Raw genomic sequence first — 27,478 nt, 5'->3', positions numbered from 1 at the left:
TTTATAAGCTCTTCAATAGCCTGAAGCAAATAGATATTTTTCTTTGAGACTTTGGATGTAAGAGTTTTGATTTTGTTGTCTTCTGAGTTTGTGTTTTGATTTTCCCTGTCACCATAGTAACTTTCTATAGCCAAAATCTTTTTCTGCTGATTACTCATTTTCCCCAACCTATTTCTTGACTTTTAACTCTATACTAAAGTGGGGCTCTGCTTCTGGAGTGGAGAGAAAACTGTTCTAAGCTTTAGGGGTTTTGTGCAGTTGTTTTCAGAAGTAATTCTGCAAAAACAAAAACAAACAACTAGCTGTGTGACCCTGGGCAAATCACTTAACCCTCATTGCCCTGCAAAACAAAAGCAAAAACAAAAACAGAAGTAATTCTGGGTGAGGCAGCTTGGTGGCGCAGTGGATAGAGCACCGGCCCTGAAGTCAGGAAGACTTGAGTTCAAATCCAGCCTCAGACACTTGACACTTACTAGCTGTGTGACCCTGGGCAAGTCACTTAACCCCAGTTGCCTCACAACCACCACCACAAACAACAACAACAACAACGAAGTAATTCTGGGGACCTGTAAGTTTTCAGTTCTTCTAAGGTGGTATGATCTACTCTTTTCTCCCCTGGAACTGTAACCAAAATCCCACCTCCCCTTGTAGATGCAAACTTTGGTGTGCTAGTATTCCTCCTCATCCAGGGACTGAGACCCTAGACTGCAACCCAGATCCAAGTATGGGCAATGCAACAGAGTCCTGCCCCTGATGCCAACAAAGGGACCCTAGAAACTGCCACTACTGATTTAGTTGTCTCTAAGGCCTACTGCTGGTTTGCTGAGGTCCAGCCTATGCTGCACTGCACTCCATTCTCACCTGATGCAACAGACCTTTTCTGCCAACCTTCTAAGTTTTCTTGGGCTGGAAAATTGTTTCACTCAAACATGGGAAGACTTAAGTGGACTGATGCTAAGTGAAGTGAACAGAATCAGGAGAACATTAAATACACAATAACAGCAACATTGTGCAATGATCAACTGTGATAGACTTGACTCTTCTCAGCAATATAATAATCCAAGACAATTCCAAAAGACTCATGATGGAAAATGCTCTCCACAACAAGAAAAAAGAACTGTGGAATCTAAATGCAGATTGAACCATACTATTTCCACTTTTTTCTTTGTTTTGTTTTTTTGAATTTTTCCTTGTTCTGATTCTTTTCACAACATGACTAATGTGGAAATATGTTTAATGTGATTGTACATATATAACCTATATCAGATTTTTTTCATTCTTGGGGAGGGGGAAGGGAAGAGAGGGAGGGAGAAAAATTTGAAACTCAAAATCTTATAAAAACAAATGTTGTGGGCAGCTAGGTGGCGCAGTGGATAAAGCACAGGCCCTGGAGTCAGGAATATCTGAGTTCAAATCTGGCCTCAGACACTTAACACTTACTAGCTGTGTGACCCTGGGCAAGTCACTTAACCCCAATTGCCTCACTAAAAAAAAAAAAAAACAAAAAAAACCAAATGTTGAAAACTCTCTTTACATGTAACTGGAAAAAAATAAAATACTATCAAGACTGGAAAAAAACATTGTTTCACTCCATTCTTTTGTGGGTTCTGCTGTTCTGGAATTTGTTTTAAGGCATTATTTAAAGGTGTTCGAGGGGGTTTTGGGGAGGGCTCAGGTAAGTCCTTGCTTTTTTTCCCATGCCATCTTGGCTCTACCTCCCCAGTCTTATCCTTCTGATCACCATTGATGTTCTCTAAGTGCCAGGAAGGGGAAGATACTACCTGCTACTGGTGCCATCATTCCTGATAGCACTGTCTACCCCTCTGTTCCCTCTACTAGATCTTCTACACTCTCTACTTTAGCCTCTTTCAAGCTTCCATAAAGTATAATTCTGAATGGTACAGACCTAAATCTCATGATATTCCTTTCTAGGAAAAGGAGCATATAGTATAAATCCCAGAATTCTCAGCAAGGGTTTCTATCACTTCCTCCTCCCACAGGGAAAGAATTTGTTACAGAGATGAATGAACAACTAGAAAAATAGGCAGTGATTAATTACAAAGAGCCAGCATGGTTTCATGAGGAGCAGGCTGTGCCAACTAACTTTATTTTCTTCTTTATAGAGTTCCTAAACTAACTAATGTTTCAAAAAGCTTATCTAGACTCTAGTAAATTAGCCAATATAGCATCTCATACTATTCTTGTGGAGAAAACATTGAGATGTGAAATAGATAATCATAAAGCTAGATGGATTTGGAGCTGGTTGTATTCAAAATGTAGTTGGTTAATAGTTTAATGTCACCTTGGCAAGTCTCCAATAGGATCTGTGCTTGGTTCTGTGTTAACATTTTAATCTTGGATAAAGGCATAGATGGCATACTCAACAAATTTTTAGGTGATTCAAGGCTGTGGGGGATAGCCAGTACATTCAATGACAGGATTAAAAACAAAAAAAAAACCTTGACAGGCTTGAAGATATGGCTAAATCTAATATAATCAAATTTAATGAATAAATGTAAAGTCTTACATTTGGGTTCAAAAAATCGACTTCATAAGTACAGGATTGGGGAATCAGGGTTAGATGGCAATTAATCTGAAAAAGATCTAGGGGCTTTAGTGGACTAAAAGCATACTGTGTCAAGCAATGTGAGATGGTAGCCAAAAAAAAGCCTGTCATCTTGGGTTATATTTAGAAACATAGCTTCTAAGAACAAGGAGGTGATTGTATTCCGATGGCAGAGTAGAGATACCATGTGACTAATCAGTTGGGGAGCATCCAGGGAAAGCAACCAGGATGACATAGGGGCTTGAGTCCAATTGGCTGGAAGAATCTGGGTTTTAGCCTGGAGATTTGGGGGAGACATAATAACTGTAAATAAGTATTAAAAGTGTCATCATAGGGGCAGCTAGGTGGCACAGTGGATAGAGCACTGGCCCTGGAGTCAGGAGTACCTGAGTTCAAATCCAACCTCAGACACTTAACACTTACTAGCTGTGTGACCCTGGGCAAGTCACTTAACCCCAATTGCCTCACCAAAAAAATTAATAATAATAATAAATAAATAATTTTTTTTAAAGTGTCATCATGTAGTAAAGGGTTAGGGTTTGTCCTGCCTGGCCCCAGAAAGCAGAACCGGGAGCAATGGATAGAAGTCATAAAGAGGAAAATTTAGGCTTCATGTCAGGAAAAATTTGCTAATAAGTCATGAACTATCAATAAGAGAAGCTGGGATGTGGTAAGTTCCTGGTCATTTAGCTCTTAATTATATTTCTGCTTGGCATGAATGCACCATAGCAATATTGGCATATCACATCTAATACAATGCCTGGCAAATAGTAGGCATGTAACAAACATTTCTTGGATTGAATGTTCTTTATTTCAGCAGGAATTCCTGTCCTGAAGTCACTCATCTTCATAAGTTAAAATCTGGCTTCATATACTTACTAGCTGTGTGACCCTGGGCAAGTCGTTTCACCCTGTTGGCCTCAGTTTCCTCATCTGTAAAATGAGCTGAAGGAAATGGCAAACCACTCCACTATTTCTGCCAAGAAAACCCCAAATGGGGTCATCAAGAGTCAAACATGACTGGAAAACAACTCTACAACAAAAATGTGCCAGGCACTGAGCTAAGCACTATCAGTGAAGAAATGTATCTGCACAGATCTGCCAATATTCTGCCACCTATAGTCTGTGTATTGACCATGCCAAAGAAGCTAAGTGACTTGCTTAGAGTAACTCAGAAATTATGTATTAGAGGCAGAATTTGAACTAAGAACTTTTATCTGAGTGAGACTTTATCCACTATACCAAGATGCCCTATATCTATCTCCAGAATACTGGATGTCTAAGATTTCATATGGTTAACTATAAAATACAAGACCTTGAGGAACTTAGGAGGAGGATAGACTCAGGATAAATACAAATAAGCTTAGAAGATATTGGAACAAATGTTTAAACTGTTTACCCACCACAGGCAGTGTGACATGGGATGAGGGGAGTGGATGCATGCAGTGCATGGGGTGAGAAGGACTGAGCTTGAGACAAATCATATCAGTCTCTGTTCTGGCCACCAGATGGTCCCCAAACCATTCCATCTGTCTCCTTTTACAAAGATGATTTGTCCCCCATGTCTGAAGTAGATTTCTTCCTTAACCTCTTAACTAAGGATTTAGCTGCCTTCAAGGTTGAATTTAGATGCTATCTATGGAAGCTTTCCTGATCTCTCTAGTTGTTCATTCTCCCAGTCTGAAAATGCTGTACTTAAAAGCTTGCCCCCTCTACCCACAAACCTCTCTTCCCCCAGAATAAGTGCCTTCAGAGAGTATCTTTCATTTTTAAGTCCTTAGTACCTGGCACAGTGGCTTACAAATAATCACTTAACAAATGCTTGTAGGACAGGCCCTGACTCGCATTTTATTAAACCTCATACTAGCCACATCCCTGAACCCTTCAGTCATCCTTCCTCATCTGTAAAATGGTTTTCTGAGGAAAAATATTCTATAAATTCTAAAGCATTATTTACAACCCCAACTCCCATCATCAGAGGTCCTGAAGCAGGTGGAGGAAAGGCAGTGAGCTCCCGAACTCATGACACGATCGCTCCAAAAAACATCCAAATGACGCCATAGGAAAATGCCCGGAGCAGCAAAAGTCACAGAAGAATGTGCTGAAATCATCTTCTAACCAAGAATGGCTTGGAAGGCCAGAAGGAGGGAGCTGCTGTGCTGATACAGGAGTCAAGCCCAACCCCACAGTCACCCTGACACAGATCCAGTCCCAGGAAGGCCTCACCAGAAAAGCAGACCCCCAGAGCCTCTGAATCAGCTGAAGCGCCAGTGTTGTCTGGAACTAAGCTCACAGTCTGGTGAGTGGGCTGAGCCCTGGGCAGGGGGGGAGACTACAGGGGTCTATGCTGGTGCTAAGGCAGAACTTGGATTTTATACCCCTGCTGAGAACCAGGAGGTAGGCTCGAGTAGCAGTGGCCCAGGTGGGAGAGGGGCACAGGCTCATCGGAGCTAACAACCACAACACACAAAGCTGGTTGATTAGCAAGTTGGTCTGGGGTCATCGAAGGACCAGGGAACAGGCCAGGCAAGTGAAGAACCTGATTCTCCCTAAATCATACCACCTAGGACTTTTTTTTTTTTTTTAGTGAGGCAATTGGGGTTAAGTGACTTGCCCAGGGTCACACAGCTAGTAAGTGTTAAGTGTCTGAGGCTGGATTTGAACTCAGGTACTCCTGACTCCAGGGCCAGTGCTCTATCCACTGCGCCATCTAGCTGCCACCATACCTGCGATTTCTTAAGCTTGGGATACTGCAGCCTAGAAACAGTGCCCCACTTTAAGGAGCTAAAAGTCTAGTAAAAGAAAGGCAAGATGAGCAGACAGAGAAAGGTGAGGATCATAGAAAGTTTCTTCAGTAACAAGGAAGACCGAGGGGCACCCTCAGAGGAAGATGTCAACATCAGGGCCCCTATATCTAAAACTTCCAAGAAAAATATGAATTGGTCATAGGACATAGAGGTGCTCAAAAAGGACTTTGGGGGCAGCTGGGTGGCGCAGTGGGTGGAGCGCCGGCCCTGGATTCAGGACTGCCTGGGTTCGGATCCGGCCTCAGACACTTAACACTTACCGGCTGTGTGACCCTGGGTGAGTCACTTGACCCCAATTGCCTCACTTAAAAAAAAATTTAAAAAAAAAAAAAAAAAAAAAAAAGGACTTTGAAGATAAAGTTAGAGAGGTAGAGGAAAAAATGGAAAGAGAAATGAGGGTGATGCAGGAAAGACATGAGAAAAATGTCAACAGCTTGAAAAGTCAAATCAGCCAAATGGAAAAGGAAGTACAAAAGCTCTCTGATGAAAATAATTGCCTAAGAATTAGGATTGAACAAATGGAAGCCAGTGACTTTATAAGAAATCAAGACACAATAAAGCAAATCCAAATGAATAAAAAAATAGAGGGCAATGTGAAATATCTTCTGGGAAAAATTGCTGACCTGGAAAGTAGGTCCAGGAGAGATAATTTGAAAATTATTGGTCTACCTGAAAACCATGATCAAAGAAAGAGCTTAGACACCATCTTCCAAGATATTCTCAGGGAAAATTGCCCTGAAATTCTAGAAGAAGAAGCTAAAATAGAAATTGAAAGAATCCACCAATCACCTCCAGAAAGAGATCCCAAAAGGAAAACTCCTAGGAATATTATAGCCAAATTCCAGAGCTCTCAGGTCAAGGAGAAAATATTGCAAGCTGCCAAAAAGAAAGAATTCAAGTACTGTGGAGCCCCAGTCAGGATAGCACAAGATCTAGCAGCTTCTACATTAAAGGACCGGAGGGCATGGAATATGATATTCCAAAGGGCAAAGGAAATGGGATTACAACCAAGAATCACCTACCCAGCAAAACTAATCATAATCTTTCAGCAGAAAAAATGGGACTTTAATGAAAAAGAAGACTTTCAGATATTTGTGATGAAAAGACCTGAACTGAATGGCAAATTTGACTTTCAAATACAAGACCCTAGAAAACCATAAAAAATTGGAGCTGGGGGACATAACTGGGGTCGTACAGTGGGCAACTGTCTTGTGTCTGAGGCCGGGTTTTGGCTGGGATCCCCCTGGGTCCAGCGGTGATGATTTGTCCACTGTGTCATTTAGCTAGGTGATGACATCTTTAGGGTTAAATTGAGGAGTGAAGGGAATTCACTGGGGGATGGGGGAAGGGCAGAAGTGAAATCCTACATGAAAGTAACAGGAAAAGGCTTATGGAGTTGGGGAAGAGATGGGAGAGGAGCAGGGCAGTAAGTGAATTTTACACTCATCAGAAAAGGCTAAAAGATCTTAAACTCATCAGAGTTGGCTCAAGGAGGGACTAACACACACCCAACTGGTGGAGTAATCTGTTTAATTTGGGCAGTAAATGAGCCTAACACTCATCAGAATTGGCTCAAAGACCTCAATCTCATTATTAATTGGCTCAAGAAGGAATAATGTACACACTCATTGGGTGGAGCAATCTCTCTAACCCTGCAGAAAATAGGAGGGGAAGGGATTGAGAGGGGCAAAGAAGGAAGGGCAGAGTGGGGGAGGGACAGACAGAAGCAAATACCTTTTCTTGTTTTTTTTTTTTTTTGTTTTAGTGAGGGCAAATTGGGGTTAAGTGACTTGCCCAAGGTCACACAGCTAGTAAGTGTAAGTGCCTGAGGCCGGATGTGAACTCAGGTACTAGTACTCCTGACTCCAGGGGCCGGTGCTCTATCCACTGCGCCATCTAGCTGCCCCGAAGCAAATACCTTTTGAAGAGGTGATAGGATGAAAGAAGATGGATAATAAATAAATATCATGGGGAAGGGAATAGGATGGAAGGGAACACAGTTACAATAGTAATCATGAAAAAGAGAAAAGGGGGGAAAAATTGTACAAAAAAATATTTATAGCAACTCTTGGTGGAGGCTAAGAATTGGAATCAAGAGAATGTCCATCATTGAGGAATGATGGAAAAAGCTGTGTGTATATGATTGTAGTGGAATGGTCTTGTGCTACAGGAAATGACAAACAGGATGATCCCCAAAAAACCTGAAAAGACTCATGAACACCGATGTATAGTAGAAGTGAGGCAGAGCTGGGAGGATATTGTACATAGTGACGCAGTATTGTTCAAGGAGCAATTGTGAATGATTTAACTACTCTCAGCAGTGCAATGATCCAAGACAAATCCCAAGGAACTAATGAGGAAGCTTACTATGCACCCCTATAGAAAGAACTGATAAAAAGAACACTTGAGGATTGTACATATAGAACCTAATTGCAATCTTGTGGAGGGGGGAGGAAAGGGAGGGAGTGGAGAAAAATTTGGAACTCTAAATCTTATGAAAATGAATGTTGAAAACTACCCTTACATGTAACTGGAAAATAAAATAAATGTTTGTTGTGAGGTCTTGAAGCCAAAGCTAGATTATCCCTATGAATTTGATCAAATGAAAAGAAGTCCCTTGTTTGTCACTGGAAAAGTTTTAGAAATTCTGAAGTGCTTATGTCCAATATATATAGAGAACTGAATCAAATATACAAAAATAAAAGGTCATTCACCAATGGAGAAAATGGTCAAAGGATATGAACAGGCAGTTTTCAGATTGATGAAAATTAAAACTATCCACAGCCATATGAAAAAATGTTCTCAATCACTACTGATTAGAGAAATGCAAATTAAAACTACTGAGGTACCACCTCACACCTATTCAATTGGCTAATATGACAAAAAAGGAGAATGATAAATGTTGGAGATGTGAGAAAATTGGAACACTAATGCACTGTGGGTGGAACTATGAAATTGATCCAACCATTCTGGAGAGCAATTTGGAACCATCCCCAAAAGGCTTTTAAAACTGATGCACACTCTTTAACCCAGCAATACCACAAGTTCTATATCCCAAAAAGATCATGGAAAAGGACCTACGAGTACAAAAATATTGATAGCTGCTCTTTTGTGTGTGCATGTGCTCTTTTGTGGTAGTAAAGAATTGAAATTGAGGAAATGCCCATCAATTGGGGAAGGGATGAACATGTTGTGATATATGAATGAATGTAATGGAATACTATTATGCTGTAAGAAAGCATAAGCAGGAGCATTTAGGTGGCACAGTGGATAAGAACACCAGCTCTGGAGTCAGGAGGACCTGAGTGTCAAATCTGACCTCAGACACTTGACACTTACTAGCTGTGTGACCCTGGGCAAGTCACTTAACCCCAATTGCCTCACGAAAGAAAGAAAGAAAGAAAGAAAGAAAGAAGATGACAAGAAAGAAAGAAAAAAGAAAGAAAGAAAGAAAAGAAAGAAAGAAAGAAAGAAAGAAAGAAAGAAGGAAAGAAGGAAAGAAAGGATAAGCAGATGGACTTCAGAAAACCTGGAAAGACACGAATTGATGCTTAGCGAAATGAACAGAACCAAAGAGAACATTGTACATAGTATAACAACGTTTTGGAATGATCAACTGTGATGGACTTGGCTCTTCTCAGCAATGCAATGATCCGAGACAATGCCAAAAGACTTATGGTGAAAATGCTCTCTACATTCAGAAAAAGAACTATTGAGTCTGAATGCAGACCGAAGCATACTATTTTTCACTTTTGTTGTTGCTTTATTGTTCTTGTTTATTTTTTCTTGCATTTTTTCTTTCCTGTTGTTCTAATTAATGTGGAAATATGTATATATACTAATGTTAAATGTATAACCTTTATCCATTGCTTACTGGCTTCGGGAGCAGAGAGGAAAGGAAGGGTAGGAGAAAGAATCTGGAACTCAAAAAATATCTTTACATGTATTAAGAAAATTAAAATAATTTAAAAAAAAAATTATGGGGCAGCTAGGTGGCGCAGTGGATAGAGCACCGGCCCTGATTCAGGAGTACCCGAGTTCAAATCTGGCCCTCAGACATTTAACCACTTACTAGCTATGTGACCCTGGCAAGTCACTTAACCCCAATTGCCTCACCAAAAAAAGAAAAAAAAAAAAAGAAATTATGAGTGCTTCATCGGAATTATCATTAAGTTCTCACATATATGGGAAACCCAAACCAAAGTTGATTCCCATGTAGGGTAAATTTCCTAACAAAGCCATCTGAAAATTGAGATGGGCTGTCATGAAGGGGGCAATTCCCTGTCACTGAAGTTACTCAGGCAGGGACTTGAACATGTTGAGGACCATGTTTGAGGGATGACTCATCAGTCAAGGCTAACCCATGATGGTCAAGGTCCTTTCTAAAGCTGTGACTCAAATGAACTTGTCCAAGGTACTGATAAGTAACATACTAACTAGGGTCAAGGGTCTGGTGAGGGAGACCAAGGTGTCCAGTCCAGGAATAGGAAGGAGAAAACAAGGCCAGGAAGATACTCCCACACTAAGCTTCCTGAGAATCATTTTTAGCAGCTAGAGAAAAAAATTCATTTTCCTCTGAGTAACAAAAGCAAAGCAATGAACAGAGCCAGAAATAACTTTCAGTAACACAGGAACAGGAATGATACAGGATAATTTATAGGAGAGATTTATTTGAAGAAAGATTACAACATATAAAAACACATAAAGTATTAATTTCCACTTATATAAAGTGGTAGATTATTTAATACAATGCTATATAAAAACAGATTTAAAAATCCAGAATGCACAAAGGGCACCGCACAGTTGATCACTAAATGATTATTAGTTGATAATCTGAACATCACAAAACAGCTCAATGTCAGCCAAGGAGACAAACACTGTTCACGAGGACCGCGAACAAAAACAGATGTCAGCATGTTCAAAAAACAGTCAGTGCATGTTGGAGATCTGGTGCCAGAAAGGAGGATGGATGAGAGATGCAAAGGCTAATCCGTGGACTCTAAATTTTCTTGTTTGATTTTTCTGAGGAGAAACAAGTTGAAGACATATTTGAATAAGGAGGGATAGAATTTGGAACTCAAAATTTTAAATAAAAATGTTTATTATTATTCTTTTTAAAAAGACATTTGAATAGAAAGGGACAGCATACTATGTTGACCATCAAATATGGACAGTTTAAATTCTGGGATTAAATAACAAATCCTATTAATATCTGAAAATGTTAACACCGACAGCAACAGTTGATAATGACTGACTACACACACACACACACCACACACACACACTCCCCCTCCCTCCTTCCCTCCCTCCCCCCCCCCCTCTCAAAATAGAACCTACAGTTCCCTCTACATGGTAGGCCCTCTCTTAAGACACACGCAGGATAAGGTCTTAAGAATCCTCAATCTTTACCCAGTAAAGGAAGCCCACCCATAAGAGGGACAATCCCAAGTGAGTTCCCCTACTATGACCTATAGTCCCTTGAGCTGAGACTCACTGAGCAATGAGGGGAAGAAAAGGGGACAGCTGAGCTACCACATACTACCCCCTAAAATGTACCAGCAAATAATCCATCTCACACACCAGAAAGTCCTCTAGCCACACTGGACACCTACCTGTGGCTTTCTCTTTCAGTCCGGCCACACACTGAGCTTGATCTCCAGGCCTATGGCTTTGGCAAGGGGTGGAGGCACTGCATTACCCACCTGCATGGGGAAGGGGAAAGAGAATTTGGTTTGTGCAATAGCTCTTGTGCCAAAAAGACCCCAGTGAACATGTTGGCTGGCTTTTCAGCACTGTGTCAGGGGACAGCAGCAGTCTGGACCATGTTTCAAAGGACTTGAATCAGGGTGCCATTCTACCCCAAAGTAGATTCTACCATGCTTCAGTCTGTTTTTGAGTGGGCCACTTCAAACTTTCTGGTGGGAGAGCCAAATGCAATTTATATCAGATATTCTCTTGGTAAGAAGACACTTCATTATTTTCAAGTGTCAACTGCACTAAACAATGACAGAATTCCTGATGAAGTGCCTTCCAGCAGCCTCAAAGGAATGGCGGTTAACACTGACCTGTCTGTGTTTATCTAGGATGTTGCCAAACAATCTGTAGGTATCTGGGAATCCTTGGGACCGGGCACACTCCCGTACACTCACAACTCGGTGCTGTTCTGGGTGAAGTACTCGACCCTGTGGACACAAAAATTCCTGCCATCAGCCACTGAGCTTTCCTTTCATTAGAAAGCATGAACTTTTAACTTAAAGGACAGTAGAGAAAAATAAGATTGCTGCCAACTTTCCTTCCTGTAACACAATGGCCAAAAAGCAGGATTACTGCTTACAAAAAGCTTTTGGAGAAGACCTCCTGGCATAGGGATCTCCACTGGAACATGGATTATTGGAAAGGGGGTGAATGGGAGGAAGTGGCAATGAAAACAATGCTCTGCCACTGAATAGTCCCCCCAGGAATGACAGATGGACCTCAAAATGTATGGCCACTTGTGGAGCAGCTCTATGGTAAGTAGTGGTTGCAAACATTTTTAGGCTTCACGATGGTGGGAAAATGGGCGAATTCCACTTCCTCCCACGGACATGGTCCTTACCTGCTTGCCCATAGGTTCAGGATTCGTAACTGTGGGTGCTGAAGAAGCATCCCACTCCAACCTTCCTAGACGCCCTGCCCAATGGTTGTGCCTGTTCCCAGTGTGAGGGCAGGCACCATGGAATCAGGGTGTTGAACTGTCTATCTGCAGGATCACATGGTTTACCTGAATGGAAGAAAAACCAAGCTGGAATTCAGTGGTAAATGGATATTTGGTATTGATTGATCATTACAATGAAAAGGAATACTGGGTTTACAATAGCATCTTTCACCAAAGATCAAGACAAGCTTCAAATGAATAGGACCTGGTCACATTAAAGGATTGAGAGTGGAAGGACATACTTTTCACACCTATATACAAGCAGAGAAAGTTTTTTTAGAAAATAAAATCTTTGAGGGGCGCTAGATGGCGCAGTAGATAGAGCATCGGCCCTGGATTCAGGAGTACCTGAGTTCAAATCCAGCCTCAGACACTTAACACTTACTAGCTGATAATCTGACCCTGGGCGAAGTCAACTTAACCCCAACTGCCTCACTAAAAAAAAAAAAAGAAGAAGAAGAAGAAGAAAATAAATTCTTTGTGTATATATATATAACCTATATCAGATTGCCTTGCTGTCTTGGGGAGGGGGGAAGGAGGAGAAAAATTTGGAACTAGAAATCTTATGCTGAAAATCAAAACAAATAAACTCTCAAAACAAACAATAAATAAATGAATGAAGAAATGGGTCTGTGTGTGTGCTTTTTTTTGTTTTAACAAAACCTACATTTGCCAATGTACCCCACCCCCACCCCAAGGCAGAGAAGTCTTAACCAAAAATGGATAGATGTGGTCATAAATATAAAAGGGCACAATCTGGATTATAAAACCTAAAAAGCTGTTCAACCAAAGAATCGAGGAGAGGAGAGAGGAGAGGAGGAGGCGAGGAGAGAGGAGAAGGAGAGGAGAAGGAGAAGGAGGAGAGAAGGAAGGGAGAGATGCAGTTAGATAAGAGAAAATATTTGAATAGAAAAAATATCTTTGCATAAACTATTTCTAACAAAAAGCTAATTATCCAAGATAATATAAGGAATAAACTAAAGAAAAGTCACTAAGCTGCTCATACCTTTTGATCCAGTGATTCCCCCGCCAGTACATATACCCGAAAAAAAGTCATTGATAGAAAAGGTCAGAGGATCATAAGATCACAAACTCAGAGCTTGAGGACTTTGATTATCTATCTTGTCCAACATCCTCACTTTACAGATGAGAAAAAGTGAGGCCCCGAGGAATGAGGCAGAGTTTGTTCAGGATCTAGAGCTAGTGAGTTTATGGCATGATTAGAAGAAAGTAATCTCAGCAGCGGGGCAGTAAAAACAGGAAATAAAATGAATGCCATAAATTGGGGTAGATGTGCCATAAAAAATGACAGATGAGCAATGTAGAGAAATACTGGAAGACTTATCTCAAGATATGAAGAGTAACAAAAGCAGAACCAAGAGAACTATAAACATGATGATTACAAAAACAAACAAAAAAACCAAACCCTGTTGAATCCTAATGACAAATTGTAATGAATAATCTTGGTCTTAGAGGACTGATATGGGCATATTTCCTCTTGGTAGAGGGGTAGGAACTACAGATGTAGCTAGTATATGGCACATGTCAGATGCAGTTGCTGTCTCTGTTCATTTGATTTAAATGTTTTGTTAAATGGAAGGGCTTAATGGAGGAATCATATGGATTAAGGGAAAATAATTATGATGTATTATCAAAAGGCAACAATAAAACTTTAAAATGTAAACTATGATAAAGAACAAAGTCTGAAAAAGCCAGTAAATTATTGTTGGTCAAATGTATTGAAATAAGACCACCAACCTCCCCCCCCCCGCCCACACCCTCGAATATAATGTTCTAGGAAACATTTCACTCTCCTCTACCAGTAACTCAGTGATCCAAGTGTAGCTAGGTAATACCGAAGATCATTTAGAATCATTGAATCAAGAAGACTGTCCATTAACTCTCACACCCTTTTGAAGAACATCCCAGAAGGAACAAGGCTGCCTACCTTCTGCACAGGAGCAGACACCTCTGAGAGCCCCAGTGCTGCTACGCCCACTCTTCTTCTCATGGGTGGGTGTATCGTAATTTCCTGGGTTGTAGTGCCGTCTGAGAGACGGACCTCAATGTTAGGCAGGTCACGCCAATCTGATCCTGGGGCGAGGGGAATGTGTCTCATGCGGCCAGCTACCAAAGCACTCATATCCTGCAACCCAAATCACCATTACCTTTCCATCATTATCTCAAACCCTCTTCCCACCCAGGTCTATCAGGACATCAATAAATCAGATTCTTAAAAGTATTTTAGAACTTAAAATCATGCATTTTAAAGCATAACTTAGAATATTTACCTCATTAAAGTGACACTGTGAAGTACTTTTTCTTATGGGAATACAACTATCACAGCGAATGATAACTATGAATCTAAAGCATGTAATGTTTTTAAGACCAGATCCAGCTAGACCAATGGAAACATGTGAAATGTTAGAGTCCTGCTTTCTTACAGGTATTCTCACCTTGCAAATATGATCCCTGAGGATGGGCTGATATTGTGAGCCCCTGATCTGCCTTTGGAACCAGGACTGAGGTTCTCCATTGTAAGAGATTTCCGGGCAGAAGCACATTCTAATCTCGGGGAGGTCTGACATTGTGTCACGGACAGTGGATCGGTTCGGAATGGAGCGAGTTCATTCTGAAATACAGTGCAACCACCAGTGGAAATTTAGATTCTGAAAACTGTTTTGAATCATATATCATCAATAACAATGCAGAAGAAGGGAAATGCTGCTTTTGTAGTCATTCTATTACAGAATCTCTTTTTTCCCCTTCAAACTTCTCCTGTTTTTCCTCCTACCTGACCATTTCTTGTCAATCTCCTTTGCTGGACAATCATCATCCATGCCTCACACCCTTGACAAGAGTGCAACCCTGGGCTTTGTTCTGGGTCCTTCTTTCCACACTCTCTTAAGAGGTGATCCCCTTTCTTTCTACAGTTCAACTAAGACGATGATTCCCAAATCTATATATCCAGGTTTCACTTCTCTCCTAAGCTCCAAGCCCATATCTTGATGTATATTTACACCTATCTGAATGTCCCCTTAATACCTCAAACTCAACATGTCAAGTAGCAGAACTTAATTCCCCCCCCAAAATCCACCTGTTTTTTTAAACTCTCCTATTTCTAGTAAGGGCACCACATGTTGGCAACTTCAGTGTCCTCTTCGAGTCTTCATTCTCCCTCGCCCCCTATATTTAAGCAGTGCCATGGGCTTTCTTGTAATTTGGCCTCTTCTCTCTCCTCAAATGGTGCCACCCTGGTACAGGCTTTTTTCACTGCTCAAGTATTGCACTAACCTCCAAGCTGGTCTCCCTGCTTCCTCTCTCTCCCCACATAGCACAGTCTAACTCTCAATGTCACTCTCTCGCTTAAGTCTCAGTGGTTCCCTATATTGTCTCTGGAAAAATTTTCTGCCAATTCTGCACGGCATTGGAGCCGACTTCCTAATCGCCTCCAGCTTATCTTGGCAGCCTGATTTCACATGACTTCCCCCTCATACTCCATCTTCCAGCCAAACTGGCTTGTTTGTTTCCTGTGCACCACATTCCATGTCACGTGTCCATGGCCTCATTCAGGCTGCTTCTCTACTTAGAAACACTCTCTGGACCAACCTACGTCTTGGAATTCCCTGTTCCCTTCATGCCTTACCTGAATACGCCTCCCCTGATGCCCTTTCCTCTGGTTGTTAGGTGATCTCTCCCAACCTTGAAATTACCTTGTATATATTTTATATCTATTTAGCTGGGAATATCTTGTCTCTCTCCTACCGAACATAAGATCCTTGTGGGCAATGGCTGTTTCCTTTGACTTTGTATCACTCAGGGCCTAGCAGAGTGCCCAGCACACAGCAGGCACTCAATAAATCAGAGTTCAATTCTTGACTACAGAGTGTATAAAATGAACACTGCCACATCAGACAATACTAAGCAAACTGGCAAGAGGATAGGCTGCCGTGAAAGGCAAGAGCATTCTGTTACTCTGTACCGCACCACACTTCTCCTCTCCTTCCTTTTCATCCAACCAAGGACCTAAGGCCTACCAGTGACACCTAACAAACAGCTCTGAGGATTTTATGTAAGATTAAAGAGCTGGCTGACACCTGCAATAGGGATTGGTTCCTAGGACAAATGGAATACTTCTGCATTCCTTTACCTTGTTATATTGCTAACAAATTTTTTGTCATCCACCACTACACTGAGCTGGCAGGCTCGGGGTGCGAATACATGCAGGGGCTCCGGAAACATGGGGAGTTTCTCGCCTGGGGCTGCAGCCAGGATGATGGCCCTTCTTCGAGTTTGAGCAACACCATACTGGCCAGCCTGGACACAGAAGACAAAGCATAAATTCTACAAAGTTAGCCCAACACACTAGACATTATGTAAAGTAAAGGTTATCTGTATTTTTGGACTCTAGGTCTACCTGTTAAATGGAAAAATCGCAGAGTATGCATATTAAGGGAGATGTTGGCTTAGGAACAAAAGTTAAATTTATTGAATTTTATTACTTATGTCAACCACATGGTTTAGAGTTAATGCTGAAATTATATGAATTTATCTAACCACATGAAAGCCCCCTACCAGAGTAGGTCACTTTAGATCATCTGCTTGTGGCACTAACCAGAAGCTCTTTCTGTTTTAAAAATAATTTTGCCATGTCTTTTGTTTTTACATTAATCATATCTGCATATATCCTACCACCCCTGGAAATGAACCCTCCAGAATTGAACCCCTCCCTTGTAACAAAGAAAATAAGTTAACCAAAAACACTAATATGGTGACCTTGATTGTCAATCTGCCCTACTAGTGCCCCACCTCTCTGGCAAAGGAATGAGGATAGATTTCATTTTCTATTCCTGAGAACTATTATTAGTTTTTCATTCCCTCAGAGTTGAGCTTCCTTTTAGTAATAACTATCATCTCTTAACAGTCTCTAACATTCAAAACAGAGTAACTCACCATTACTTTCATGTTAAATGACTTGCCTTTAATTAATTTGATCATTAACTACCTAGCCCTCTAACATAACAAAAAAAATCTGATTTCTATGTCATCAGTAATATTCATACCCCATAAAAGTTATGAATCTTATAACACACAACACAATAAACTCAAAACAGATATGTGACCTCAATTTTAAAAGTCATGACCAAAAGAAATTAGAAGTGAGTCACATAAAGTACCTTTCACAGTTATGGCTAGGGGTGAATTCTTAATGAAAACAAGGGGGTTCACAACAAATAACACAAATAATTCTAATTACATGAAATTGAAAGAGCTTTGATACAAACAAAATTAATGCCCACTGGGATAAGAGTGAAAGCAATCAACTGGGGAAAAAAGCTTTTAAATAAACACATCTGATAAAGAATCTAATATCTAAGATATTAGTTAGAAAATGAACAGAAATATTTAGAACCAAAAGCTATTCCCCAATAAACAAATATTTAAAGGATATAATAATCCTCAGAAAGAATTGGCAAATGATTAAGCACCATAAAAAAGTTGCTCCAAATTACTAACAAGAAAAAATGCAAATGAAACAAATGCTGTTGTTTTTCTCTTATATTTGAAAATTAGCAAGGACAAAAGATGGAAATAGACAATGTTAGAGGGGTTGTGTCAAGTCAGGTGTGCTAATGTATCATTGACAGAACAGTGAATTTGACCAATCATCCTGAAAAGCAACTTAGAATTATGCTAAGATGGCTAATATCCTTACCCTTTTACCCAGAAGTTCTACATATGCCTCAAGGGAGGCAAATGACTTAATAAACTTTTTTTAAAAGCCCCATACACTCCAATATATTTATAACAACATTTTTTGTAATATCAAAGAATCAGAAACAAAGTAGATGCCACAAATTGGGGGAATGGTTAAAACAAGTTGTAGTGCATGAATGTAACAGAATATTACTCTGTATAACAGGAAAAGATGTATGTGATAAACACAGAAGTATGGGAAGACATTTGAACTGATATAACATGAAGTAACAGACCTAAGAATACAATAAACACTAAGTGGAAAAGAACAACAAAATAATTATATTGTCAATATTGACCAAATTATAATGATCATGCTTGAAAAACGCTCAAAAAAGGGATATATATGAGAAGGCACCTTCTTTGTAGAGGTAGGCAGGAGAACACTATGGCTATAAGATACTGCATACAATGTCATACTTTTTTGATGTATATGTTGGTTCTACAAAATTTTATGGTGATCTTTATTACAAGAGATAAATTTCTAGAAGACTTGCAAATAAAGGTGATGTAAAAACAATTTCTTTTTTAATTAAAGAAGACTGATTTAGGGTCAGAGGCACAACTACTCTGGACAGAAATGGGTCATCTTTATGATGGGTCATCTAAATGATAATAGGTATTAGAACTTCTTGAAGTATCACTATAAATAAGCTTCACTTCTTCTATCAAGATCCTGATTAGCTTAAGAAAAAAAAAGATGTGAGAAAAGATATTAGTTGAGAAAAAAAGCTACAATTTTATTTCACCTTAAGAGAGAAATGGTTTGGATGATGTCCGTAACTGGAGTCCATTCTAACACACACTGATAGAAACCATGAGAAGCAGAGATAGTAAAAATAAGGAGCAGCACACTCAAGAGCAGAGATGCAGAGGTGCTGGCTACAACAGCACCAATTTTCTTGGTTACCTTTGTCTCCCCTGTATAGTCTGAGCATACCTGTAATACGCCAAATGTGCACTGATATCCCATTCGAACCAGACATCGGAGGGTCAGCTTGAGGACCATGGAACGTTTGAATGACACAAAGTTCCTTACATTCTCTAGTAGGAAAAACCTGGGTCTGTAGTAATCACAGTAGCTGTAGGAGAATGGAGATGAGCTGAATAAGATCCTTTGCAAAAGGGAAGAATGAAACAACTAAATCCCAGACACCTTTATTGCTGAGTAAACCACTTGACTGAGCTTTTTAAGAGACGATGTGGGGCAGCTAGATGGCGCAGTGGTTAAAGCACCGGCCCTGGATTCAGGAGTACCTGAGTTCAAATCTGACCTCAGACACTTGACACTTACTAGCTGTGTGACCTTGGACAAGTCACTCAACCCTCACTGCCCAGCCAAAAAGAGAGAGAGAGAGAGAGAGAGAGAGAGAGACATAATGTGATAGAATAACCCACATACTTTGAGTTCTCACTATTGCATGTCACATTTAAATATGCTCTTGAATTGAACTTCTAGAAATTGAAATAAACTGTAAAGCAGCAGTCATCAAAACCATCCGGTATTAAAAAGTAGAGAAGATCAATAGAACAGACTAGATAAGAGAGAAATAGAAACTCAATAACTCAGTGTTCAATAAAACAGAAAACATAAATTAGTTAAGAAAGAATTTCCTAAAAACTGCTGAGGAAACTAGAAAGCAGTCTGGCAGATACTAGACTAATACCATATTCCTTCCATGAGACATTCTAAACAGATACATGACTTTACTATTCAAGATCATACTATTAAAAAAATCAGAAGAGAAACACGCCATACAACTTTCACAGCAATAGGTAAGAGACATATTCTTAACCAAAAAAGGAAGAAAGGCAATTACAAAGATAAAACAGATAACTGATTACAAAAAATTGAAAAGCTTGTGCACAGACAAAATTAATGTACATAGGATACAGATGGGGAGGTGGAAAAAATAAACATTTAGATAGAGCCTACTATGTACAGGCATTGTTCTAAGTACTTTGCAAATATTATCTCATTTGATCCTTACGACAACTCTGGGAGATAGGTGCTATTATTATCCTCATTTCACAGATGAGGAAACTGAGAATGAGGTTAAGTGACTTGTCCAGGGACACATAACTAATAAGTGTCTGAGGCCAGATATTAACTCAAATCTTCCTGACCCCAGGCCCAGTACTCTCTACTGCATTATCAATTGCCACTATCTGCCTCTAATGGAAAGGGAAACGGTTGGACAGAAGAAATCATTGTATCAAATTTCTCTGACAAGGGTTTGGCATCCAAGGTAAACAAATAATTAAATAAATTCTAAGACCAAGAGCCATTCCCCAATAGGTAAGTGGTGAAAGGATATAAACAAACAGTTTTCAAAAAAATCAAACTAAACAACATGAAAGAATGCTCCAAATCACTCATAAGAGAAATGCAAATCCAAACAATTCCAAGGTTGTTGTCCTGCAAATTAACAAAGATGAGAAAAAATAGTCAATTGGTTGTGACAAGATAGGTACAGGGCAGCTAGGTGGCGCAGTGGATAAAGCACCAGTCTTGGATTCAGGAGGACCTGAGTTCAAATCCGGCCTCAGACACTTGACACTTACTAGCTGTGTGACCCTGGGCAAGTCACTTAACCCCCACTGCCCCTCAAAAAAAAAAAGAAAGAAAGAAAAGATAGGTACACATTGATGAACTACTGGTGGAACTATTGGTACAACCATGTTGGAAGGCAATTATGGTATTTTGGAATGCAAAAAAGGGGACTTAAAATATCCATACCCAGAGATTCAAGATTCCATTGCTGGGCTTATACTCTAAGGAAGCCTTTGATATGAAGAAAATTCCCTTATACATCAAAATATTTATAGCAGTACTTTTTATGACAACAAAGAATTGGAAACAAAGTAGATGCCCACAGATTGAGAATGGCTAAACAATTTGTGCCACAAACACAATGCAATATTACTGTAATATAAGAAATGATCAATATGATAAATATAGAGAAGCAAAGAGCTACATGAACTGATGCAGAGTGGAGACAAGAAAACGAAATACACAATGACTATAACAACATAACTAAAAATGAACAATCATACCCCCCCCCCCAAAAAAATCAAAAGTGAACATTACATGACTTTTTTCTGTAAAAAATGCTAGTTGTTATATGAGGTGACTCTCTGGAAGGGGGAGGAAAAAAGATACTGGAGAAAACTATGATGATATATAAAATAAGAGACAGCAATAAAGTTATTTTGAAAGATTGATTGTCTTTTTGCAAACAAGTCTCTCTGTAGCAAATTTCTACACATGAAAATGGAAAGGCTGAGCCCCTATGCTCCAAGAAGTAGAGACTTCTTGCTCTAGAGTGAGGACACTAGGAATGTAAAGGCTCCCCATGCTTGCCACCCCCCCACAGGAAGCAGCAAGTAAAGACTACAAGGTAAGAAGAGAGAATTATTATTCCCCAGAGCCATTCACCTGAGGAAGGAGACAACTAGGGAGTTCTTAAACTTGGAATAAGTGCGGGAGTTGAAGCGGTTCATGCCACTAAACCCTTGGCAGGGTGGGCCACCACATAGCATTTCTACATCTCCTTTCTGAGGCAGCTTCTGGCCCAGGGAGTTGGTCTTCTCCCCAGACATAACCAGCTTCAGGAGAACATTACAATCTTCTGTGAACACAGTAGTCCCAGGATTATTCAGACGGAATGCCTGGGCTGCAGGCTCCCACATTTCAATGGCCCACAGTGTTTCAGATATTCCTAGAGAGGGAGAAAAAATATTTCAGGAGTTTTTTAAGGAAGATGTGCTATGCATGCCATGCATTTTTAAAGCAAGAAAAGTTTCTTTAGCTAAAAGGATGAGACAAAGAGTTCAAGAGCCCTTAGAAAAGAACTCTGCAGAAAAAAGAAAGGTTCAAACTGCAACCTCCAGGGGCAAAAACCTGCTGCCTTTACCTGCTTGGTGAAAGCCTTCAGACAATCCTCCACAGCCAGAGAACACATCTAGGGTGCGAAGTTTGGGCAGCTTCACTTCTATTGTTTCCTGCTCACTTGGCTCCACTGCTACAGATTTTCCCCTGCTTTTGCCTGGAGGTAAGGAGATGCTCAGTTTATTAATTCACAATTGCTAACCCCAAAGTTACACCAAACACTGGGATTCCACTTTCCCTAGAAACTCTCAATGCCTTACTATTTCAAAGGGAATGCCACAAAATACAGAATATGAAAAAAGGAGGGACCTGATGAAACGTAGTGATTATTTCCAAAAATTCCTTAGGAAATGGCTTGCAAAGTAAATTATGAAAACTGTTAAGTTTCCTTTGGATTACAAAACAAAATTGGAGAAATCTTTGAAAATAAGCCTAGGGGGGCAGGTGGGTGACGCAGTGGATAGAGCAGCGGCCCTGGAGTCAGGAGGACCTCAGTTCAAATGCAGACTCAGACACTTGACACTTACTAGCTGCATGACTCTAGGCAAGTCACTTAATCCTCATTGCCCTGCAAAAAAAGAAGAAAAGAAAGGACTGGAAAACAACTAACCTTTCCCCTTCCCTTTTCCTTTTCCTTTATTCCTAGGACTGCGGGCATGATTTGGAGGATCTTCAAAACTTTTTGATTTTGCATTATATGCCTAAAAGGACAAAAATCTGACATTAGTTACTTCAAGTAAAAGAATAAGTCAATACAACAAACATTTCCATCCGTGTCTCAGGGAAGAATGAGTTGGAAGGGACTTCAGAGAGCATACTACCCAACTTCTATAAGAATTACTCCATAATATAGCTGATAAGCAGAAATCTAATCTCTTCTTCAAAATCTAGTGATGGGGAACTCTTCATATTCTACAGTAGGCCAGACATTCCACCTTTAAATATTTAGTCTCCTTAAAATGTGGTATCCAGGGGGCAGCTAGGTGGCACAGTGGGATAAGCACCAGTCCTGGATTCAGGAGGACCCAAGTTCAAATCCGGACTCAGACACTTGACACTTACTAGCTGTGTGACCTTGGGCAAGTCACTTAACCCTCACTGCCCAGCCAAAAACAAAAAAACGAAAAAAAAGTGGTATCCAGAACTGAAGACAACATATGTATGATGTGACCAAGACAAATTACTGCAGGATTATCATCTCCTTTAAGATACAGATTCTATCAACATAGCTGAAGATCAAATTGGTGGGTTTTTTTGTTTTGTTTACTATCATGCTGCACTGCTAACTCTTCATCAAGATTTAAATGCTCTAAAATACACAAGTCTTTTCTCATTTACTGTTGTCTGTCTATACTACACTTGGGTTAAACTAAAGTCTTACACTAATACATTTATTCTTTTTCAATTTATTCTTTAATTTGGTCCCATCATTTCAGCTTGCTGAGATCTTTTTATGCACTGATTTTTTTTCATCCAATGTATTAACTCACCCTTCCTCCCAATTTCGTAACCTGTGTAAACCTGATGAGCCTTCCAACACCCAAATCAATTCAAAAGAAAGTTGACTGGACAAGAGCCAAAGATACATCCTGGGGGCACTTTATTAGACTTCTAAGAAAACACCAACTTATTAATCATCACCTCAAGGAAATAGAAGCGATCTGAGCCACCAGCAGAATAATCCTGAATACATTCTGTAAGTCTTCCCCATACTCTATGATACAGCGGCCTTGCACAGCCTTGAAGTCCACAATTGCCTCCTCATCACTCCAGTATAGCAGATTAATATCTGCATGATGACTTGCTTTCATAGATTTGTGGGTATTTTCTGGTCTGTAACAGAAGGAATCTGTTACAAAATACACCTCTAGAAAGAGTGTATCTAGAGGGGTGTCATAAAACCCAAACCCCCATCCCTCAAATCCCCTCTACTGCCCTTCACTCTCTACCCACCCAACATTTGCCATTGGAAAGGAATTCATTGCAAGATGCCCCAGTTTTTAGCCAACAGCAAGAAAAGTTGTATGGCGTGGCTGTTGTCTTACAGTAACTAGAACCCTGAAGGAATGGGATGTAGGATAGCTAAGTTTTGATAAAGAGTCAGGTTAAGTATGTGGACGATAAAAGATAAGATAAAAAAGCTTAGTGGTTGTAAGAGACCCAGGAATATAAGGCTATGGCACAAAGGCAGAGCTTGAGCAGCTGTTAAAAAACATCAAGATACCACAAACTGGCAGGGTGTTGAGGAGAGAGGAAAGGGTTCCAAAAGGAAAAGGGAAACCCTTGTCTTCTTCAGATTTTGCCTAGGCTGATCCTGAAGAAACAAAGGGCTTTGCAAACTGTAGTACTAACATCAAACTACTGACACTACCAATAATCACTGGGTACTCACTGAGTCTATGCACCATATTCTACTGTCCAAAGTGCTAAGGAAAATCTCAATTATTTGAATTTGCCATAGAAATGTTCATAACTAAGCACTAAGCAATTTCTTGGAATTTTGCCACTTGCATGAGTTGTTAAATTGAAAATGACTGCCCACCTATAGAATTTGTTAACTCTGAGTTTGATGTCTGCTTCATTTGGCTTGCCATTACTTCGTTTGTTACAAAAGATCTCTTTGATACGGCCGATGCGATATGGGTCAGGGGCATCCTGGTTGCTGCCTTTAATATATTCTGAATATTTCCGATAATGTTCTGGGTATAGTTCCTCATCCACAGACTCCTTCTTTGATCTCTTGGTTGGGCTACACAACTTCATGCTGCAGAAAGTAAAGCAAACTTTATCCAGGAAGATCAAAATAAACACAACATTTTAAAAGCAGACACAACGACCCTTGCCATATGATTAGTTTGGTTTTGGTTCCGAGAGTTATTGTATCATAACACTTTTTAAAGCCACTATGTATGGCCAACAAAAAGCACTTTAAAGACTTAGTTTTGTAGGCTTTTATCACCTGGGGAAAAATAATTAAATACATTATTATTCTGTTAGATATATTCACGTTTGAATCTACATTTTCATGCTAGAGTTTCTATTCCCCAGTCTACATTTATGCAGAAGGCTGTGGTCAAAAATAACTCCTGTCTATGCTTTCACGGGGGCTATCATCACTGGGTTACCTCCTATTCAAAGGGACTTGGCCTTTCCTATACCTTAGATAACAAATATCTCTCATCTAAGTTAGGTCATATACATAACCCTGAGGAGGAAACTACTACCATCTACTCCAATAAACAGTGGCACCATTTTAGTCTGGACTAGAGTCAGTGGCATGAACAGCATCTCTTGCTCTCAATTTTTAAAATTCCCTAATAGTTTCCTGTCTTAGGTAACTTGCTTGAGTTCACACATGTGTTTAATTAGCTTTACTCAGCAGGATGAACCTTTCATCTAACTTAAAGGAAGCTCCTTATTTCCTTCAGTGTCAAATAAGAAAACACCAGCAAGCGTTTATTGGGCACCTATTAGAGGGATCCTCAATCACAGTCCTCCACCCATGCCTCACTGTGACAGGATGATCCCATTAAACCCTGACATTTAGCAAGGTCACATGATCTGTGCTAGTGGCGAAAATAGCCACCTGGGTGAAACTGTAGAGGACTGGAGAGAGAGCTAACAAATAGAGCTGGAAAAGATATGAGCTTAAGAATCAAGAGATGCGGCTTCAAGTTTCAGATTGGTCCCTTCTAAGCCTTAGTTTCTTCAGCTGTAAAATGAAAACAATCCTTGCCTAGACTATCATTCAAAGTAGTAAAACAGAACAAACTGTGTTCTATGAAAATGCTACATCAACATAAGGAACTATGCGCTTAGAATGCCTGCTCTGTTTCACCAATGTTCTTTGGCATAAACTCTAACTGGAGTCAAGCAAGTTTGTCAAGTTCTTAAGGGTATCCTCTACTGAGAAATCAATTTATTTAAGCCAATGGGATAGGTAAGACTACCAAAGATGTAAAAAGACAGCCCCTTAAGCGAAGAAACATACAATTCCTGATGTAGAAGGGAAACCACAAGCCACTTTACTTTTCAGCTAAGTCACTCCCAGAGATGTATTTCACATGATATGTTTAAGTAGGAATTCCGAAGTCCAGAACAAATTTAGGAGAGCTAACAAAGTAACTCAGGCAAACATGAATGTCTTGAAAATATAAATTCCAGGGGCAGCTAGGCGGCAGAGTAGATAGAGCACTGGCCCTGGATTCAGGAGGAGTTCAAATCTGGCCTTAGACACTCGACACTCGACACTCACTAGCTTTGTGACCCTGGGCAAGTCACGTAACCCTCACTGCCCCGCAAAAAAAAAAAGAAAATATAAATTCCAGGGGGGCAGCCAGGTGGTGCAGTGGATAAAGCACTGGCCCTCGATTCAGGAGGACCTAAGTTCAAATCTGACCCCAGACACTTGACACTAGCTGTGTGACCCGGGGCAAGTCACTTAACCCTCAATGCCCCACAAAAATAAACAACCCCCCAAAAAACCTCCATATTTGAAAAACCTAACTTTGACTTACAAGGGGAAGATTTTTTATATTTAAATCATGCTCTGTAAAAATAACTTCTAATAATTTCATAAAGATATAGAAATAAGATATGGCTACACAGATAGGTGAATACTAACTTAAATCCAAAAGCCTCTGGCAAGAAGAAGACTCCATCTCCCGTCCTATACTGTACTCCATTTTTCATCGCCAGACCATAGAGCACCTTGTGGTCTAGCTCCTCCAGAGGTTCTGTTACTCTGGGGATTTCCTTCTGCCTCATCTCAGCGAGCCGTGCACAGCTTATACAGAACCTGGAAGAGAGGGATCAGAAAGCCAGGTGAGTGTTGGTGATTTAATCAAAAGAGAATCAAGACCAAATGTCCAACTCTCTGCTGAATTTGTCCTGGTGGAGGTGATGATTTTAGGAAAAGGAGGCAACATCTGCTGCCCTGAATTCCCAAGACTTCATAACTCTGGTCTATTCCCATGTTCTTCAATATTCTACTACTCCAGTGGATAAAGCACCGGCCCTGGAATCAGGAGGACCTGAGTTCAAATCCGACCTCAGACATGTGACACTTACTAGCTGTGTGACTCTGGGCAAATCACTTAACCCCAATTGCCTCACCAAAAAAAAAAAAAAAATCTACTACGCTAGCAAACATAACTCCTAAAGTTCTCTGTGGCAAAGGTCAAGGACTGAACTGAAAACACAGACTTCAGGCTAACATATGCCTTCATTCCTAAATACTCACTTGTATTTATTATCCTCTGTAGGTTGGATCTTTGGAGGAGACTCGAACCTTGCATAATCTTGATCATACCACATCTGGTAGAAATAGGTTCTGCCATCATCTTCAACCATTTTAATCTCCATGTCCAATCCCCCCTTAGAGATAAGAGAAAATGGGTTATGCATGCATTGAATGTGAACATTTTAAAACAATAGAGTGTAGTAGCTGGCTAAAGGGCCAATGCTAAGTCACAAAGTTTGTGCCTACCTCCATAGACCAGTTTTCTGAGGGAGCTTTATAAATAACATTCACTTTGCCATGGATATAGGAGAGCTGCATATCTTCACATTCATCTACCAAGAAGAGCTCCAGGGGGTCTGACGTTGCCCCAAGGACAGTATCTATCCCAGCACAGAACCAATGAGCATGAAACATCTGTCCACTGCTGTCTTCCCACAATGCAGTGATTCTAGAATTTAAAAAGAAAAAAATTCTAATTGTTTAATTAAAGAACATTATGTCAGGGCAGCTAGGTGGCACA

General features: G+C 40.2%; 1 protein-coding gene across 1 annotated transcript in view; it reads right to left on the bottom strand.

Annotated features, from left to right (window-relative positions):
* Positions 1-10,985: 10,985 nt before the first annotated feature.
* The window catches only part of LOC122735397 (DNA (cytosine-5)-methyltransferase 1-like), a 48,149-nt gene continuing 31,656 nt past the window's right edge, over positions 10,986-27,478 (bottom strand). Inside the window, 19 exon segments of the mRNA XM_043976916.1 lie at positions 10,986-11,075; positions 11,439-11,555; positions 11,969-12,076; positions 12,078-12,133; positions 14,016-14,079; positions 14,081-14,101; positions 14,103-14,213; positions 14,524-14,692; positions 16,200-16,384; positions 18,765-18,906; positions 21,264-21,546; positions 21,742-21,873; positions 22,327-22,417; positions 23,358-23,416; positions 23,419-23,549; positions 24,259-24,480; positions 26,341-26,514; positions 26,959-27,092; positions 27,205-27,406. Of these exon segments, the coding sequence (XP_043832851.1) occupies positions 11,001-11,075; positions 11,439-11,555; positions 11,969-12,076; positions 12,078-12,133; positions 14,016-14,079; positions 14,081-14,101; positions 14,103-14,213; positions 14,524-14,692; positions 16,200-16,384; positions 18,765-18,906; positions 21,264-21,546; positions 21,742-21,873; positions 22,327-22,417; positions 23,358-23,416; positions 23,419-23,549; positions 24,259-24,480; positions 26,341-26,514; positions 26,959-27,092; positions 27,205-27,406 (2,476 nt within the window). The 3' untranslated portion in view covers positions 10,986-11,000.

Source organism: Dromiciops gliroides, chromosome 1, assembly GCF_019393635.1.
Source record: "Dromiciops gliroides isolate mDroGli1 chromosome 1, mDroGli1.pri, whole genome shotgun sequence".
NCBI classification, from domain to species: Eukaryota; Metazoa; Chordata; class Mammalia; order Microbiotheria; family Microbiotheriidae; genus Dromiciops; species Dromiciops gliroides.
This window is presented reverse-complemented; position numbering and strand designations above follow the sequence as displayed.